At 40.6% G+C, this 18392-nt stretch overlaps 1 protein-coding gene and 1 pseudogene across 1 annotated transcript in view; both read left to right on the forward strand.

Moving 5' to 3' along the window:
* GFUS (GDP-L-fucose synthase) overlaps positions 1-17351 on the forward strand; it is a 57529-nt gene extending 40178 nt beyond the window's left edge. Inside the window, exons 8-11 of the mRNA XM_053715439.1 lie at positions 2527-2593; positions 2696-2775; positions 15923-16022; positions 17078-17351. Of these exons, the coding sequence (XP_053571414.1) occupies positions 2527-2593; positions 2696-2775; positions 15923-16022; positions 17078-17133 (303 nt within the window). The 3' untranslated portion in view covers positions 17134-17351. The remainder of the gene's footprint in view (positions 1-2526; positions 2594-2695; positions 2776-15922; positions 16023-17077) is intronic.
* Positions 13153-13359, forward strand: LOC128661854 (uncharacterized; annotated as a pseudogene).
* Positions 17352-18392: the final 1041 nt, after the last annotated feature.

Raw genomic sequence — 18392 nt, forward strand, 5'->3', positions numbered from 1 at the left:
CCCTGGACAATCTGTCTCAAGGGATGACGTTCCGCAGACCAGAGTGGGTCATTGTCACGACCGACGCCAGTCTGATGGGCTGGGGCGCGGTCTGGGGATCCCTGAAAGCTCAGGGTCTTTGGTCTCGGGAAGAATCTCTTCTACCGATAAATATTCTGGAACTGAGAGCGATATTCAATGCTCTCAAGGCCTGGCCTCGGCTAGCGAGGACCAAGTTCATACGGTTTCAATCAGACAACATGACAACTGTTGCGTACATCAACCATCAGGGGGGAACAAGGAGTTCCCTAGCGATGGAAGAAGTGACCAAAATCATTCAATGGGCGGAGTCTCACTCCTGCCACCTGTCTGCTATCCACATCCCAGGAGTGGAAAATTGGGAAGCGGATTTTCTGAGTCGTCAGACATTGCATCCGGGGGAGTGGGAACTCCATCCGGAAATCTTTGCCCAAGTCACTCACCTGTGGGGCATTCCAGACATGGATCTGATGGCCTCTCGTCAGAACTTCAAAGTTCCTTGCTACGGGGCCAGATCCAGGGATCCCAAGGCGGCTCTAGTGGATGCACTAGTAGCACCTTGGACCTTCAAACTAGCTTATGTGTTCCCGCCATTTCCTCTCATCCCCAGGCTGGTAGCCAGGATCAATCAGGAGAGGGCGTCGGTGATCTTGATAGCTCCTGCGTGGCCACGCAGGACTTGGTATGCAGATCTGGTGAATATGTCATCGGCTCCACCTTGGAAGCTACCTTTGAGACGAGACCTTCTTGTTCAGGGTCCGTTCGAACATCCGAATCTGGTTTCACTCCAGCTGACTGCTTGGAGATTGAACGCTTGATTTTATCGAAGCGAGGATTCTCAGATTCTGTTATCGATACTCTTGTTCAGGCCAGAAAGCCTGTAACTAGAAAGATTTACCACAAAATTTGGAAAAAATATATCTGTTGGTGTGAATCTAAAGGATTCCCTTGGGACAAGGTTAAGATTCCTAGGATTCTATCCTTCCTTCAAGAAGGATTGGAAAAAGGATTATCTGCTAGTTCCCTGAAGGGACAGATTTCTGCCTTGTCGGTATTACTTCACAAAAAGCTGGCAGCTGTGCCAGATGTTCAAGCCTTTGTTCAGGCTCTGGTTAGAATCAAGCCTGTTTACAAACCTTTGACTCCTCCTTGGAGTCTCAATTTAGTTCTTTCAGTTCTTCAGGGGGTTCCGTTTGAACCCTTACATTCCGTTGATATTAAGTTATTATCTTGGAAAGTTTTGTTTTTAGTTGCGATTTCTTCTGCTAGAAGAGTCTCAGAATTATCTGCTCTGCAGTGTTCTCCTCCTTATCTGGTGTTCCATGCAGATAAGGTGGTTTTACGTACTAAACCTGGTTTTCTTCCAAAAGTTGTTTCTAACAAAAACATTAACCAGGAGATTATCGTACCTTCTCTGTGTCCAAAACCAGTTTCAAAGAAGGAACGTTTGTTGCACAATTTGGATGTTGTTCGCGCTCTAAAATTCTATTTAGATGCTACAAAGGATTTTAGACAAACATCTTCCTTGTTTGTTGTTTATTCAGGTAAAAGGAGAGGTCAAAAAGCAACTTCTACCTCTCTCTCTTTTTGGATTAAAAGCATCATCAGATTGGCTTACGAGACTGCCGGACGGCAGCCTCCCGAAAGAATCACAGCTCATTCCACTAGGGCTGTGGCTTCCACATGGGCCTTCAAGAACGAGGCTTCTGTTGATCAGATATGTAGGGCAGCGACTTGGTCTTCACTGCACACTTTTACCAAATTTTACAAGTTTGATACTTTTGCTTCTTCTGAGGCTATTTTTGGGAGAAAGGTTTTGCAAGCCGTGGTGCCTTCCATTTAGGTGACCTGATTTGCTCCCTCCCTTCATCCGTGTCCTAAAGCTTTGGTATTGGTTCCCACAAGTAAGGATGACGCCGTGGACCGGACACACCTATGTTGGAGAAAGCAGAATTTATGTTTACCTGATAAATTTCTTTCTCCAACGGTGTGTCCGGTCCACGGCCCGCCCTGGTTTTTTAATCAGGTCTGATAATTTATTTTCTTTAACCACAGTCACCACGGTACCATATGGTTTCTCCTATGCAAATATTCCTCCTTAACGTCGGTCGAATGACTGGGGTAGGCGGAGCCTAGGAGGGATCATGTGACCAGCTTTGCTGGGCTCTTTGCCATTTCCTGTTGGGGAAGAGAATATCCCACAAGTAAGGATGACGCCGTGGACCGGACACACCGTTGGAGAAAGAAATTTATCAGGTAAACATAAATTCTGTTTTTCACCCCCAAATTAAATATTAGAATGTTGTTTGTCATTGGTTAATCCAGGATATTCAGACCTCTGCAGATGCTAAGTTTTTCTTCTATAGTAGACATTCGTTAACACCATAGATGCTGCCTTTTATATATAGCGCTGCGGAATCTGTTGGCGCTCTACAAATAACTAATTATAATAATAATATGACATATTTGCACCTGCAGACAGTCATTTAGATGTCGCGTCTCTTGTAGGACTTGGCGAGGCTGTTTATCTGGGTGCTGAGGGAATACAATGAGGTGGATCCCATCATCCTCTCCGGTAAGGACTGATCTCTGCTCAGCTGGTATCTTGCCAGGATGCCCGTGGTTAGAAGCTCTTGTCTACGTATTGCACATGGTCATCTCTGTGTTCACTTTACAGTCGGAGAGGAAGATGAGGTCTCCATTAAAGAAGCAGCTGAATCTGTTGTCGCCGCCATGGATTTTAAAGGAGAAGTTATTGTATCCTTCACTTGATAACTGTTTAACTAATTGTTTGCCAACAAATGATTTCAGCCCTGTGTGGCAGACAGAGTGTTAAATGCTTTAGATCTGCAGTAGCACAGCCAATGAGCACAGTTTTGTCAGAAATGAGTTAGGGGCAGTAAAGTCAAACTCTCAGGATTCAGATAGAGCCGCAAACTTAAACAACTTTCCAATTTACTTCTGTTATCAAATTTGCTTTGTTCTCTTGGTATCTTTTATTGAAAAGTAAAACTAGGTAGGCTCATACGCGCTCAGGAGTGTGCACGTGTATTTAGTACTCTATGAAAGCTGCGTTTTGCAACATTGTATAACAAAGCTACAAATAATGTTGCAAAACGCAGCTTTCATAGAGTACTAAAGACACGTGCCCACTCCTGAGCTCTTATGAGCCTACCTAGTTTTACTTTTCAATAAATGATACCAAGAGAACAAAGCAAATTTGATAACAGAAGTAAATTTGAAAGTTGTTTAAAATTGCTTCTCTATCCGAATCATGAGTTTAATTTTGACTTTACTGTCCCTTTTTTAAATGTGCTTTTCACAACAGGAAACTGCTAGTTCATGTGAGCCATATAAATAACATTGTGCTTACAACTGTGGCTTGTGGCAGACACTGCACTAATTGGCTAAAATGCAAGTCAATAGATAATGAATAAAAAGTCATGTGATCAGGGGGCTGTAAGAAGAGGCTTGGATACAAGGTAATCACAGAGGCAAAACGTATATTAATATAACTGAGATAAGGGGGCAGTCTGCAGAGGCTTAGATACAAGGTAATCACAGAGGTAAAATGTACATTAATATAACTGAGATAAGGAACAGTCTGCAGAGGACAAGGTAATCACAGAGGTAAAAAGTATATTAATGTAACTGAGATAAGGGGCAGTCTGCAGAGGCTTAGATACAAGGTAATCACAGAGGTAAAATGTATATTAATATAACTGAGATAAGGAGCAGTCTGCAGAGGACAAGGTAATCACAGAGGTAAAAAGTATATTAATATAACTGAGATAAGGGGCAGTCTGCAGAGGCTTAGATACAAGGTAATCACAGAGGTAAAAAGTATATTAATATAACTGAGATAAGGAGCAGTCTGCAGAGGACAAGGTAATCACAGAGGTAAAAAGTATATTAATATAACTGAGATAAGGAGCAGTCTGCAGAGGCTGAAATGCAAGGTAATCAGAGGTAAAAAGTATATTAATATAACTGAGATAAGGGGCAGTCTGCAGAGGGTTAGATACAGGGTAATCACAGAGGTAAAAAGTATATTAATATAACTGAGATAAGGAGCAGTCTGCAGAGGCTTAGATACAGGGTAATCACAGAGGTAAAAAGTATATTAATATAGCTGAGATAAGGAGCAGTCTGCAGAGGCTTAGATACAGGGTAAATCTTTTTGAGTTGACTGTCCCTTTAAGTTTAGAATAATATTGGTGCCCTCTAGTGGTGTGGATGTCTATCACGTGAATATGTAACAGTTGGTTTGAAACATTGCATGGTTAAAGAGAAACTGAACTCAAATGTTTTCTTCCATGATTCAGATTAGAACAGGAATTTTAAGCAACTTTCTAATTTACTCCTATTATCCATTTTCTTCATTCTCTTGCTATCTTTATTTATTTGAAAAGCAAGAATGTAAGTTTAGAAGCCGGCCCATTTTTGGTTTCACAACCTGGGTTGTGCTTGCTGATTGGTGGCTAAATGCACCCACCAATAAAATAAAGTGTTGTCCAGGGTTCTAAACCAAAAAGTGTCTGGCTCCTTAGCTTAGATGCCTTTTTCAAAAAAAGATAGCAAGAGAACGAAGAAATTGATAATAGGAGTAAATTAGAAAGTTGCTCAACTTTGCTGCTCTATCTGAAAGAAAAGGAAAATGTGGTTTTAGTGTCCCTTTAAGGGAGCAATCCCAAAACGTTGCAACACTTGGCTAAATAAAATGATGTAGATGCTGCTACAGCTTGGGGGTTAGGACTGTAATGCATTCAACCTGTGGGGTGCCAGACTTTCTTTAAATATTGCATATTCAGACAATTTAATATAAAACCAAATCAATCCTTGCTAAACAGAATAGAGCCGTCCTGACTACTAACTGCAGAATTACAAAGCAATATCAAACGTACAGGACTAGAACCTCTAGACAACACTATTTAAAGGGACAGTCTACAATATCATTTTTATTGTTTTAAATAACTCCTCGGGCGTGAACACAATGTTATCTATATGGCCCACATATTTTCCTGTAGTGAAAAGCAAATAAAAATGCATGTGATAAGAGGCTTAGAAATGGGCAGAAATTTAGAGGTTTAAATGTTATAAAGAATATTAATATAACAATGATGGTTGTGCAAAGCTGGGGAATGGCTAGTAAAGGGGTTATCTATCTTTTTAAACAATAATAATTTTAGTGTAGACTGTCCCTTTAACAAGAGCCAATTGACATTAATTAGCCGCAGGAGAGAAAAACCTCAGCTTGTATGGAAAATCTGAACTGGATTCCTCACCCTCACAAATATATATCAAAAAAGACTTGCACTTGCTGGAATTTTAGTGAACAATTTTACTTGTGACGTTTCGAGGACAATGTATCCCCTTCCTCAGACAACAAGTGCATCAAAAAAACAGTGCATATATACACATTAAGCAAACAAACCCCTCCCCCTAATTAGGACAAAAAAAGCCAAAATAGTTGCTATGGTGACGAATGAGTCACAATGTAAACACCAAAGTGCTAATTCTAATACTCAATATTTAAATGAGCCAACACTACTCTTATAGTGCATATGTGATGATACATGTGATAACGTAAGTGGACTGCGAATACAAAGAATACCGAAGTGGAGCGCATACACACCACTCTGATGAGGAATATTAGCACAATCATATGTATCAAAAGTAAAAGTAGTAACTTACAGAAGGAGCAAGCAATGTATTACGTGATAACCGGTCATCCAGGCACCTACAAAGTAACGCCGCGACTCAGCAACCCGGAAGAATCCAGGCGTGTCACGTGGGAGGCAGTCAGCCTATCACCAGCACTTGTTTACAGTTGCCATGGTGATCGGGCACCGCAATACAAACGAGGAGCACATATCATAGCTATCACCACACGGAGGTAGCCTAGTAACAAACCACCTGTTTTTTCTCAGATATACTGCAATATAAAGCAATTCAGGACGGACCCCATAGAATCAAATACAGTTATGGGACAAGACGCCTAACCCGGAAGTGCGTCACATAGGAGCAAAACTGTATATGGTAGCCATGGGAACCGCTCGATACGTTTTGAAATAGCTCAGGCTCAGATCAAGGCATTAATCCAAAGAACGGCTGTCAAACATAAACCACATCCACATTCATACCAATAAGGGTAACATAGTAATTCAATAAATCCAAGCTGCTATACGTTATACAAACTATGCGCAGTATCACAACAGACATGCATACAAGTCTATCAAACGCCAGTCTAAAGTAGGCGACCATACTATCTGTCTACTGTCTGACAACTACCATGCAGACTAATAAACCCATCCTGATGGTGGCACTAAGCAATCATACCCATTCATCCCCAGACACTCACAGGCACGTCCCGTCAAACAGTACAGGATGGAAATGAACCTGCAAGGAACCACCAGATGGAAGCTAAAAAACATCCCATGTACAGAACACATCACAGCCAACATAGGTACCACATGGTATAGCATAGTACTACAGAAATAGTATAACCACCAATCACAAACCGCTATGTACTATGTAGTCTGTATATACTCAAAATAACCATCTCATTAGTCAAAAAAAATTAAAAACAAGCCACGAAACATACTATCTGCCTGGCGGATGCCATGGTGTTGGAATGGTGGCACAAACACAATCATACACATTCATCACCACACTGGCACATGCACATCCAATCATACGACCCAGTCAACCCAATCATCCAATCAAGCACATTCATCGCCACACTTTCACACGCACATCCAATCATACAGCCCAGTCAACCCAATCAACCTAGGCAACCTAGGGTGCCCACTCAAGTCAAACTGATGGCAAAGATAGAAATTAACAAATAGGAGCAAAAGCATCCCATATATAAACAGCCACACGAGAATAAAAGCAAAGACACCATGCTCACCACCAAATGGGTGAATACCAAGCATCAGAGAAAATACAGGAGTGTATCATAGACTCTCAGATAGAAACATGGACTCTCAGTAAGAAAAATTCAAATACGTCACTGCCAAAAATGTGGCAATGGTTACAAAAAACAATGCCAGTCAAACATGGTATTCAGTCCATGGGGTTGTAGAGTGTTCAGTCGGAAAATCCACTTTGCCTCAATCCGTAGGAGAAGCTTATCCCTGTCCCCTCCTCGTCTAAGAGGGGGAACATGGTCGATCAATGTAAATATCAGATCGTGGACCCCGTGTCTTTTTTCCACAAAATGCCGGGCTACAGGCTGGTCGCTGGATCCTTTTTTGAGGGATATCCTGATGGATGATCTGTGATTGGCTAGACGGGTTCTAGCATCATTGGTGGTCTTGCCTACGTAGAATCGACCACAGCTGCAATTCAATAAATACACCACATGTGTGGTAGTGCAGGTAAGGACATGCCGAATCTTGTAGCGTTGTTTATGGTGGGGGTGTCCGAATGTAGCCCCTGGAATCATAGAGTTGCAAGTGGTGCACCCTAAACACCTGTAACACCCTGGTTTCTTTCTTTGTGAGAGCCACGTATCAGGTGTGTAGCAGTGAATGGGATCGGTCAGCATAAGGAGATCCTTCAAACTTTTGTCACGTTAAAATCCCACTCTTGGATTCTGCAAGGAACTAAAAGGAAGTGTAGGGTCACCTTGTATTATGTGCCAATGTTGTCTTAATGTCTTTCCCAGTGACCGCGTTAATGGACTATACGTAGTTGTAAAGGTCAGTCTTGCTCCACCATCCATTCCAGGGGTACTAGGCACATCAATAGTACTCTCTGCCACAGACCTGCTTTGGTGTATCAGACGAGGATTATAACCTCTCTGTATAAAACGTTGTTGCATTTCACTCAGCTGTTGATCCCTTAGTGCCATATCACTATTATTCCTAATAGCTTGGCATAATTGTGCTGTGGGAATCACCTTCAGTAGTGCTGTAGGGCGATTACTAGTGGCGTGCAGAATCGAGTTTCTATCGGTGGGTTTTCTAAACAGTGATGTTCCAAGTCGGCCATTCCCCATCTTAAAGATGTTAAGATCCAAAAACTCAATGGTAGATGGATCGTGTTTAAGCTTGAATCTGACTGGATTTTCCAAAGAATTGAGGTGAGTGAACCATGTTTCTAATTCTGCTCCTGTGCCTCTCCAGATGATCAAGAGGTCATCTATATATCGTCTATAGAAAAGGATGTATCTGCATCACGGACAGTTCGTAATTTTCCATGTAGATGTTAGCCAGCGAGGGGGCCACATTCGATCCCATGGCGGTACCAGAGATCTGTTGGTAGTACCTACCCTCGAACCTGAAGTAGTTCAGCCGTAAACTCAAGTCCAGAAGTTTTATGAGGAAATCCCTGGGTGGACCCATGTAAGGGTATTTGTCAAGGGCTTCAGATACATGGCATTTCCCTGCTTCATGCGGGATGATAGTCTACAAACTATTAACGTCTGCAGTAGCCAAAATGTAAGGTTCTTCAATCGTAATGGTTTTCAGTTCCTCGATAAGTTGTGTAGAATCCCTCAGATAGGATTGCATGTTCCTGACAAGGGGTTGTAAATAATGGTCAACAATTATTGCTAGCCTTGATGTGATGGAATTCCGAGCGGAGACAATCGGTCTACCGCGAGGTCTCTCCCGATTTTTATGAATTTTGGGAAGCGTATACAGGATTGGACAGACTGGATACTCAATCTTCAGAAACTTGGCTGTTTCGCTGTCAATCCAAGATTCATTTAGTCCCACAGCCAAGTTTCTGAAGATTGAGTATCCAGTCTGTCCAATCCTGTATACGCTTCCCAAAATTCATAAAAATCTGGAGAGACCTCCCGGTAGACCGATTTGTCTCCGCTCGGAATTCCATCACATCAAGGCTAGCAATATTTGTCGACCATTATTTACAACCCCTTGTCAGGAACATGCAATCCTATCAGGGATTCTACACAACTTATCGAGGAACTGAAAACCATTACGATTGAAGAACCTTACATTTTGGCTACTGCAGACGTTAATAGTTTGTACACCATCATCCCGCATGAAGCAGGGAAATGCCATGTATCTGAAGCTCTTGACAAATACCCTTATGTGGGTCCACCCAGGGATTTCCTCATAAAACTTCTGGACTTGCGTTTACGGCTGAACTACTTCAGGTTCGAGGGTAGGTACTACCAAAAGATCTCTGGTACAGCCATGGGATCGAATGTGGCCCCCTCGCTGGCTAACTTCTACATGGAAAATTACGAACTGTCCGTGATGCAGATACATCAAAAACCTGAGGTCCTTTTCTATAGACGATATATAGATGACCTCTTGATCATCTGGAGAGGCACAGGAGCAGAATTAGAAACATGGTTCACTCACCTCAATTCTTTGGAAAATCCAGTCAGATTCAAGCTTAAACACGATCCATCTACCATTGAGTTTTTGGATCTTAACATCTTTAAGATGGGGAATGGCCGACTTGGAACATCACTGTTTAGAAAACCCACCGATAAAAAATCGATTCTGCACGCCACTAGTAATCACCCTACAGCACTACTGAAGGCGATTCCCAAAGCACAATTATGCAGAGCTATTAGGAATAATAGTGATATGGCACTAAGGGATCAACAGCTGAGTGAAATGCAACAACGTTTTATACAGAGAGGTTATAATCCTCGTCTGATACACCAAAGCAGGTCTGCGGCAGAGAGTACTATTGATGTGCCTAGTACCCCTGGAATGGATGGTGGAGCAAGACTGACCTTTACAACTACGTATAGTCCTTTAACGTGGTCACTGGGAAAGACATTAAGACAACATTGGCACATAATACAAGGTGACCCTACACTTCCTTTTAGTTCCTTGCAGAATCCAAGAGTGGGATTTAAACGTGACAAAAGTTTGAAGGATCTCCTTATGCTGACCGATCCTATTCACTGCTACACACCTGATACGTGGCTCTCACAAAGAAAGAAACCAGGGTGTTACAGGTGTTTAGGGTGCACCACTTGCAACTCTATGATTCCAGGGGCCACATTCGGACACCCCCACCGTAAACAACGCTACAAGATTCGGCATGTCACATTTTTGGCAGTGACGTACTTGAATTTTTCTTACTGAGAGTCCATGTTTCTATTTGAGAGTCTATGATGCACTCCTGTATTTTCTCTGATGCTTGGTATCCACCCATTTGGTGGTGAGCATGGTGTGTTTGCTTTTATTCCCGTGTGGATGTTTATATATGGGATGCTTTTGCTCCTATTTGTTAATTTCTATCTTTGCCATCAGTTTGACTTGAGTGGGCGCCCTAGGTTGCCTAGGTTGATTGGGTTGACTGGGCTGTATGATTGGATGTGCGTGTGAAAGTGTGGCGATGAATGTGCTTGATTGGCTGATTGGGTTGACTGGGTCGTATGATTGGATGTGCATGTGCCAGTGTGGTGATGAATCTGTATGATTGTGTTTGTGTCACCATTCCCACACCATGCCATCCGCCAGGCAGATAGTATGTTTGGTGGCTTGTTTTTAATTTTTTCGACTAATGAGATGGTTATTTTGAGAATATACAGACTACATAGTACATAGCGGTTTGTGATTGGTGGTTATACTATTTCTGTAGTACTATGCTCAACCATGTGGTACCTATGTTGGCTGTGATGTGTTCTGTACATGGGATGTTTTTTAGCTTCCATCTGGTGGTTCCTTGCAGGTTCATTTCCATACTGTACCGTTTGACGGGACGTGCCTGTGAGTGTCTGGGGATGAATGGGTATGATTGCTTAGTGCCACCATCAGGATGGGTTTATTAGTCTGCATGGTAGTTGTCAGACAGTAGACAGATAGTATGGTCGCCTACTTTAGACTGGCGTTTGATAGACTTGTATGCATGTCTGTTGTGATACTGCGCATAGTTTGTATAACGTATAGCAGCTTGGATTTATTGAATTATTATGTTACCCTTATTGGTATGAATGTGGATGTGGTTTATGTTTGACAGCCGTTCTTTGGATTAATGCCTTTGTTGATCTGAGCCTGAGCTATTTCAAAACGTATCGAGCGGTTCCCATGGCTACCATATACAGTTTTGGGTGATTGGCTATTGCTCCTATGTGACGCACTAAAGTGTAAAGGGCTAGAAAGGAGCGCCAAATGAGGCAAGATCTATTATGTGTGGAAGTGGTAGTGAAAATATGTGTGGTACTTAGCTTGAGTCTAGTATTGACCCTATGTATTTGCAGTAATCAAAAACCAAAAATAAGCCTAGAATGCTTTAAAACTAACATCAATTATATAAGTTGAATATCACAACAAGATTTAATACAGGTTACATAAATAGACATGGATCCATGATACATAAAAACATAAATAAATTAGATAAAAACAAATGATGAGTATACAAGTGTCAGATACAGTAAATAAGACAAATAAAATATGTATATGATCCTTCCAAGGAAGCGACCCAAAAATAATAACTAATGGATGCTGATAGATAAAAAAATTCAGTTTTTTAAGCATTCCCTCTATTTTTTCATCACTCATATATTTTTTCACTTTTTGTGCCACATTATTTTGTAACGTGATCACAAACATTATGTTTTGGATTTGCACTAGCTTGTGTACACACTAGTTGTTTTCAACCCGATTTTTTATTTGTCACTTTTGGATTGTTTTTATCGCTCCACTTTTGGTTCACACCCACACTAGGGTTTAAAGATTAGGAGGACTGTAAATACACCGGACCACTGATGTAAACGGGATTTAACGTTTACTGAATCACATCAATCCTATTTCACTAATTGACTGCTTTTCATAATTATTATCTATCAGCATCCATTAGTTATTATTTTTGGGTCGCTTCCTTGGAAGGATCATATACATATTTTATTTGTCTTATTTACTGTATCTGACACTTGTATACTCATCATTTGTTTTTATCTAATTTATTTATGTTTTTATGTATCATGGATCCATGTCTATTTATGTAACCTGTATTAAATCTTGTTGGGATATTCAACTTATATAATTGATGTTGGTTTTAAAGCATTCTAGGCTTATTTTTGGTTTTTGATTACTGCAAATACATAGGGTCAATACTAGACTCAAGCTAAGTACCACACATATTTTCACTACCACTTCCACACATAATAAATCTTGCCTCATTTGGCGCTCCTTTCTAGCCCTTTACACTTTAGATTTTTATCCTGTGGGTAGTTGGGGACACACTTTAGATAGGAGCTATAGGTCGCTAATCCTAAGCGCTGTGAGATTTATATATCCCTATGTGACGCACTTCCGGGTTAGGCGTCTTGTCCCATAACTGTATTTGATTCTATGGGGTCCGTCCTGAATTGCTTTATATTGCAGTATATCTGAGAAAAAACAGGTGGTTTGTTACTAGGCTACCTCCGTGTGGTGATAGCTATGATATGTGCTCCTCATTTGTATTACGGTGCCTGATCACCATGGCAACTGTAAACAAGTGCTGGTGATAGGCTGACTGCCTCCCACGTGACACGCCTGGATTCTTCCGGGTTGCTGAGTCGCGGCGTTACTTTGTAGGTGCCTGGATGACCGGGTATCGCGTAATACATTGCTTGCTCCTTCTGTAAGTTACTACTTTTACTTTTGATACATATGATTGTGCTAATATTCCTCATCAGAGTGGTGTGTATGCGCTCCACTTCGGTATTCTTTGTATTCGCAGTCCACTTACGTTATCACATGTATCATCACATATGCACTATAAGAGTAGTGTTGGCTCATTTAAATATTGAGTATTAGAATTAGCACTTTGGTGTTTACATTGTGACTCATTCGTCACCATAGCAACTATTTTGGCATTTTTTTTGTCCTAATTAGGGGGAGGGGTTTGTTTGCTTAATGTGTATATATGCACTGTTTTTTTGATGCACTTGTTATCTGAGGAAGGGGATACATTGTCCTCGAAACGTCACATGTTTCACAAGTAAAATTGTTCACTAAAATTCCAGCGAGTGCAAGTCTTTTTTGATATATGCTTATTGTTCTCTACTAGCACCCTGGCAGCCGTTTATATATATATATATATATATATATATATATATATATATATATATATATATATAATACACAACATACAGAAATTCTGCCACTCTCTTGCAAGCGCACAACTAGATTAAAAGCAAAATGGAAGATCGCTTCTTTGCCTTTTGGCTAAGATGAAGTGTGGCAACTGTTCTGGGGGGACAGAGAAACCTTGTATAAGTGCCTTGAAGGGACAATGAACCCAAATGTTTTCTTTCGTGATTCAGATAGAGCAGCAATTTTAGGCAACTTTCTAATTTACTCCTATTTTTTTTTTTCATTCTCTTGCTATCTTTATTTGAAAAAAAGAAGCATTTATTTATTTATTGGTGGGTGAATTTATCCACCAATCACCATGAACAAACCCAGGTTGTTCACCAAAAATGGCATCTAAACTCACATTCTTGCTTTTCAAATAAAGATACTAAGAGAATGAAGAAAATTTGATAATAGGAGTAAATTAGAAAGTTGCTTAAAATTGCTGCTCTATCTGAATCGTGAAAGAAAAAATGTGGGTTTAGTGTCCCTTTAAGGCCGGGGATAAAGCCCGGGGTCAGAAGTGGGGCTCTTTGTGTCATCAGTGGAGAGTCCCCCTATATGCACTCTACTTCACTCACTCCCTGAAGCACCCGGAACCAGAATGCCCGAACCCCTAAATTGTTATTTTTTCCCTGGCTCCAGGTGGGCCGGAGATCACTTTATGTGCACAAGCACTTAGCACCAAAGAACTGGTGACAGCTGTTCCCTGGTGCCTACCGAACCTCCAGGACTAGTGGCAGTGCTCCTGGTGGGGATAACTCCCTTACACCCTCACTATTCATTTTGGACTAGCACTTATTCATTTTGTCTTTTTAAAAAAAAAAAAAAATTTGGAAAATGTTTTTTGACACTGTGCATGCAACACGATTTGCACTGTATGCACCTCCCACCTGGTGTGAGTCGGGGATGATTTCTGGCCTTCCCAATGGAAAAACGGCCTTGCTGCTTTCAAGGGGCTGGTGGCAGCGGCCCCTAGAAGAGATCAAAGCCCTGGAGGATGGTGGCAGCGTCTCCAGGGGGTAGATTCTAGTTCTGCATCGGGTGCCTTGACCGAAGATGGAGATAAGAAGTTTGTGCCTGCAGGACCTTTTGGCCAAGGCACCAAAAAGAGTGAAGGTGTCCTCAAGCTGTCAAGGCGGGGGGACCCAAAGACTGACAAGGCCCTTGCTCTCCCCAGAGCACCGGCACTCGAAAGCACGACCCAGAGCTTTAAAAAAAAAAAAAAAAAGCAAAATGGAAGAGTTAGTTACAGCATATTTGGTCAAACAATGATAGGTCTAGGACCACGTCAAGGTCTCTTCCTCCCTGGGTCCCTAACCTACAGTCACACAATGCAGCCTTCAACCAAACACTCGGAGGGTGGCACAGGCCCTTTATTATTTTTCCTAGACCCATACAAAACATAAAATGGACTGCAATTTTTAACCAGACTGGGTACACATCCCATGACCCTCCACCCAGGGATATGAGTTTTGCAGGGTCATGGAATGTGTGCCCAATCTGGTTTGAGAGTGTAGGCCATTTCTGTGTTATGTATGTGGAGAAATGAAATTATATATATGTGTGTGTGTGTGTGTATTCTGTGCGAATCAAATTAATTCAATTAGTTCAAAGTGGAAACATCTGTATTGGTCCAAACCAACTTTAAATTATATATACTTCTAAGGTTTGACCTATATTAGCACTTAAAGGGCCACTGTAAGTAAATATTTTCTATGCTTGCTACTAACTAACAACCCCAAATACGCTTTTTATCAATAGCATTTCATTAACATATCTCTACTGTATATCAGAAATCTTGTCTGCAAATTTAATTGTTTTCCAAACCCACTCCGTGGGTATCCTTTGCTCTGTACCAATCCGTTTACAATACCTAGGTTTCAAAATGGCGCTTTAAACACAAAGTTATTGGTTTAAGTATTTTGAACACTCAGTGCTGAAAATAGTGGGCAGGATAACGTGACATCATCGGCGAATAAAAGATATAACTTTTAGAACGTTATGAAACTTCGTTTTGGAGAAAATATAGGTCAGTAGGTTTTAATTAGTGTTTATTAACTTTAATATGTTAGTTGTTTAGCTTAAAAATTATAACAGAAAGTAATCCTTTAATGTAATCCCGATCATCTGGGGAGGATACACATCTCTGGTTAGCTCCAGCTTACTACTGGTTTCCATTTAATCTACTGCTCAAAACTCCTGTGGCTCCTTTACCTTCTCTTTCGGTAAAAAAAGAGATTAGAGTCCAACCCAAAGAAAAGCGCTACATAAGTTGCTATTATTATTATTTGTGCCATCTTCCGACGTTGGCCCACTCTATTGTCACACTCCCAAACATCCTGTGATTGGTTCAGCCATGCCCAGTTGTGAGCCGGTCTTACCGTAGGCGCCTCCCCTGTATAGCCAATGTGCTTACTTGCTCTGGCAACAACAGACTTATAGTATATGAAGAAGTACATCTGACTGGGGATATTATTATTATTATTGATAAAATGATAAACCTTATTGAAGTGTTTCCATGTTAAAAGCATAGACACTGCCCAGTGTAGCTGTTAGCTTCACATCACCTAACCGCAATGTGCACGGTCTATGCTTTTAATGGGGAAATACGCAAATGAAATTTGCGGGATATTTAAATAGAATTGAGAATTTATAACAGAGAAAGGAAAACATTCTCTAGGATGAAATATTCTCACAAACTGTTATTTTTTTGTAGCTTTGATGCGACTTCAGATTTCTGCTAATATGTAAACTTGTTTGATGATGGGTAGAATTACTCTTTGTTAAACTAATTGTCTGCCAGTTTGTCTTTGTTTTCTCTTAACTCCCCAAAACTCCAGTTCGACAGCACAAAGTCTGACGGGCAGTTCAAAAAGACAGCGAGTAACAGCAAACTCCGAAAGTACCTCCCTGATTTTCAGTTCACTCCTTTTAGTCAAGGTAATTTATACATAGCTAAAGCCAAGGACAATCTCGGTGTATCTAGCAGCGTAATGCGCAGAATCTTATTTAGACCTTTTACTGTAATAGAGGACAGAAGCGGAGATTTTGTAAAATGCTTTGAGGGACCTCACCGTACTGACAAGAGAGCTTTAGATCACCGGGCCCAGACATGGGTGTGCGCTCACTTAATGGAATCAGAAGTACTTGGGTAGAGTTATTAAACCTTAATTGTAAAGCCTGGCGCTAATGAGAGATGGTGGAATTCTTCAGTTAAACGACCATTATAGTTAAAAAATGACCTTATCTTCCTCAGGGACAAATTATACAGTTTTTTTGTAACCTGTGTCAGCTGTGAACAAGAAAACATCTGAGCTACAATATGTAATAGAAGGGCTTTGGTTTGCTGCAGCCTATTAAATCCCCCTCTGTCTTGTGTAGAACTATGCACAATGATTATATTGTTAAAGGAGCAGCACATACAGTAGATTTGCATAAACAACTGCAGGATGAAAAGACAATGCAATAGCACTTAGTCTGAACTGAGAAATGAGTAGTATATGTTTTTTTGTGACAAATTTCAGTTATGTCTATTTCTACTCCTTTTGTATCATGTGACATCCATCAGCCAATCACAAATGCATACACGTACCATGTGACAGCCATCAGCCAATCACAAATGCATACACGTACCATGTGACAGCCATCAGCCAATCACAAATGCATATACGTATAGTCTGTGAATTCTTGCACATGCTCAGTAGGAGCTGGTGACTCAAAAAGTGTAATTATAAAAAGACTGTGCACATTTTTGTTAATGGAAGTAAATTAGAAAGTTCTATAAAGTTGCTGCTCTGTATGAGTCATGAAAGTTTTATTTTGACTTGAGTGTGCATTTAAAGGTCTAAAACCTGTATCTAGATTTCCTGTGTGAGATTTGATAGGGAAGAAAAAAACCCATATATTCGGTTTTGTGCATTAAAGTGTTTGTTTGCTCCAGCAAAACCTTTTTGTTAAACTTTGTAATTATTGTGTTTTTTCTTGTGTTCTTTCAGCTGTCCAGGAAACATGCGCTTGGTTTAATGCTAACTACGAGCAGGCGAGAAAATGAGGAGAGTTCTATAGACGTTCTTCATGGTTCTGCCCCGTTAGAGGCTGCTACAAATCGGTGCTTTTAGGATTCTAAATGAGGTGGCGGTAGTGGGATAAACTATTTGCTTCTATGAATGCAAGATTAAGGGCACTAGTTGAGCCTCTTTCCTTCTACAGATCTTGTGACTGAACTGTGACTTTTTTCTGAAATCATTATAAAGAATTTAAGTCAAACTATATGCAATGTTGTCTGTGTTATGTAAAATCAATAAGGACATTGTTAGCTGTAGAGCAATACAGAGTGTCCAGTTATGGCGAATCTTAAGATGTTTTCTTTCCTAAGATATGGTGAGTCCACGATTTGAGTAATTACTGTTATATAATATCACTCCTGGCCAGCAGGAGGAGGCAAAGAGCACCATAGTTAAACTGCTGAGTATTATAGTGCTTTTAGGTGCGTGCAACTCTATGCAGAGAATAAAAGTGAAATGGTCCTCCTGAACACCCCCAACATTAAAGGGACACTGAACCCATATTTTTTATTTTGTGATTCAGATAGAGCATGTAATTTTAAGTAACTTTCAAATTTACTCCTATTATCAATTTTTCTTCATTCTCTTGCTATCTTTATTTGAAAAAGGAGGCATCTAAGCTTTTTTTTCGTTCAGAACTCTGGACAGCACTTTTTTTATTGGTGGATGAATTTATCCACCAATCAGCAATGACAACCCAGGTTTTTCACCAAAAATGGGCCGGCATCTAAACTTACATTCTTGCATTTCAAATAAAGATATCAAGAGAATGAAGAAAATTACATAATAGGAGTAAATTAGAAAGTTGCTTAAAATTTCATGCTGTATCTGAATCACAAAAGAAAAAATTTGGGTTCAGTGTCCCTTTAATTCTAACTCTGCGCAATGCTCTTTAACCTTGATGTAACCTCCCCAGACCAATTAACCCTATCCGCAACTGTCTGAGCTGACACACAGCTTCCAACTGCACTGTAACGCTAACCCAACTACTAATACTATTCTCAGCCCAATTAATCATAACTGCAAATAGTAACGTTCTGTTTAATGCTGCAAGACCATATCTGTTACATAGTTGTGTCTGTAGTAATCTGCTTTTATATTCCGGTAACTTTGAGTAGATTTTCTATTTAAAATAATTTTCTCCAACATTGGTGTGTCCGGTCCACGGCGTCATCCTTACTTGTGGGATATCTCTTCCCCAACAGGAAATGGCAAAGAGTCCCAGCAAAGCTGGCCATATAGTCCC

This window comes from Bombina bombina, chromosome 5, assembly GCF_027579735.1.
Source record: "Bombina bombina isolate aBomBom1 chromosome 5, aBomBom1.pri, whole genome shotgun sequence".
Lineage (NCBI taxonomy): Eukaryota > Metazoa > Chordata > Amphibia > Anura > Bombinatoridae > Bombina > Bombina bombina.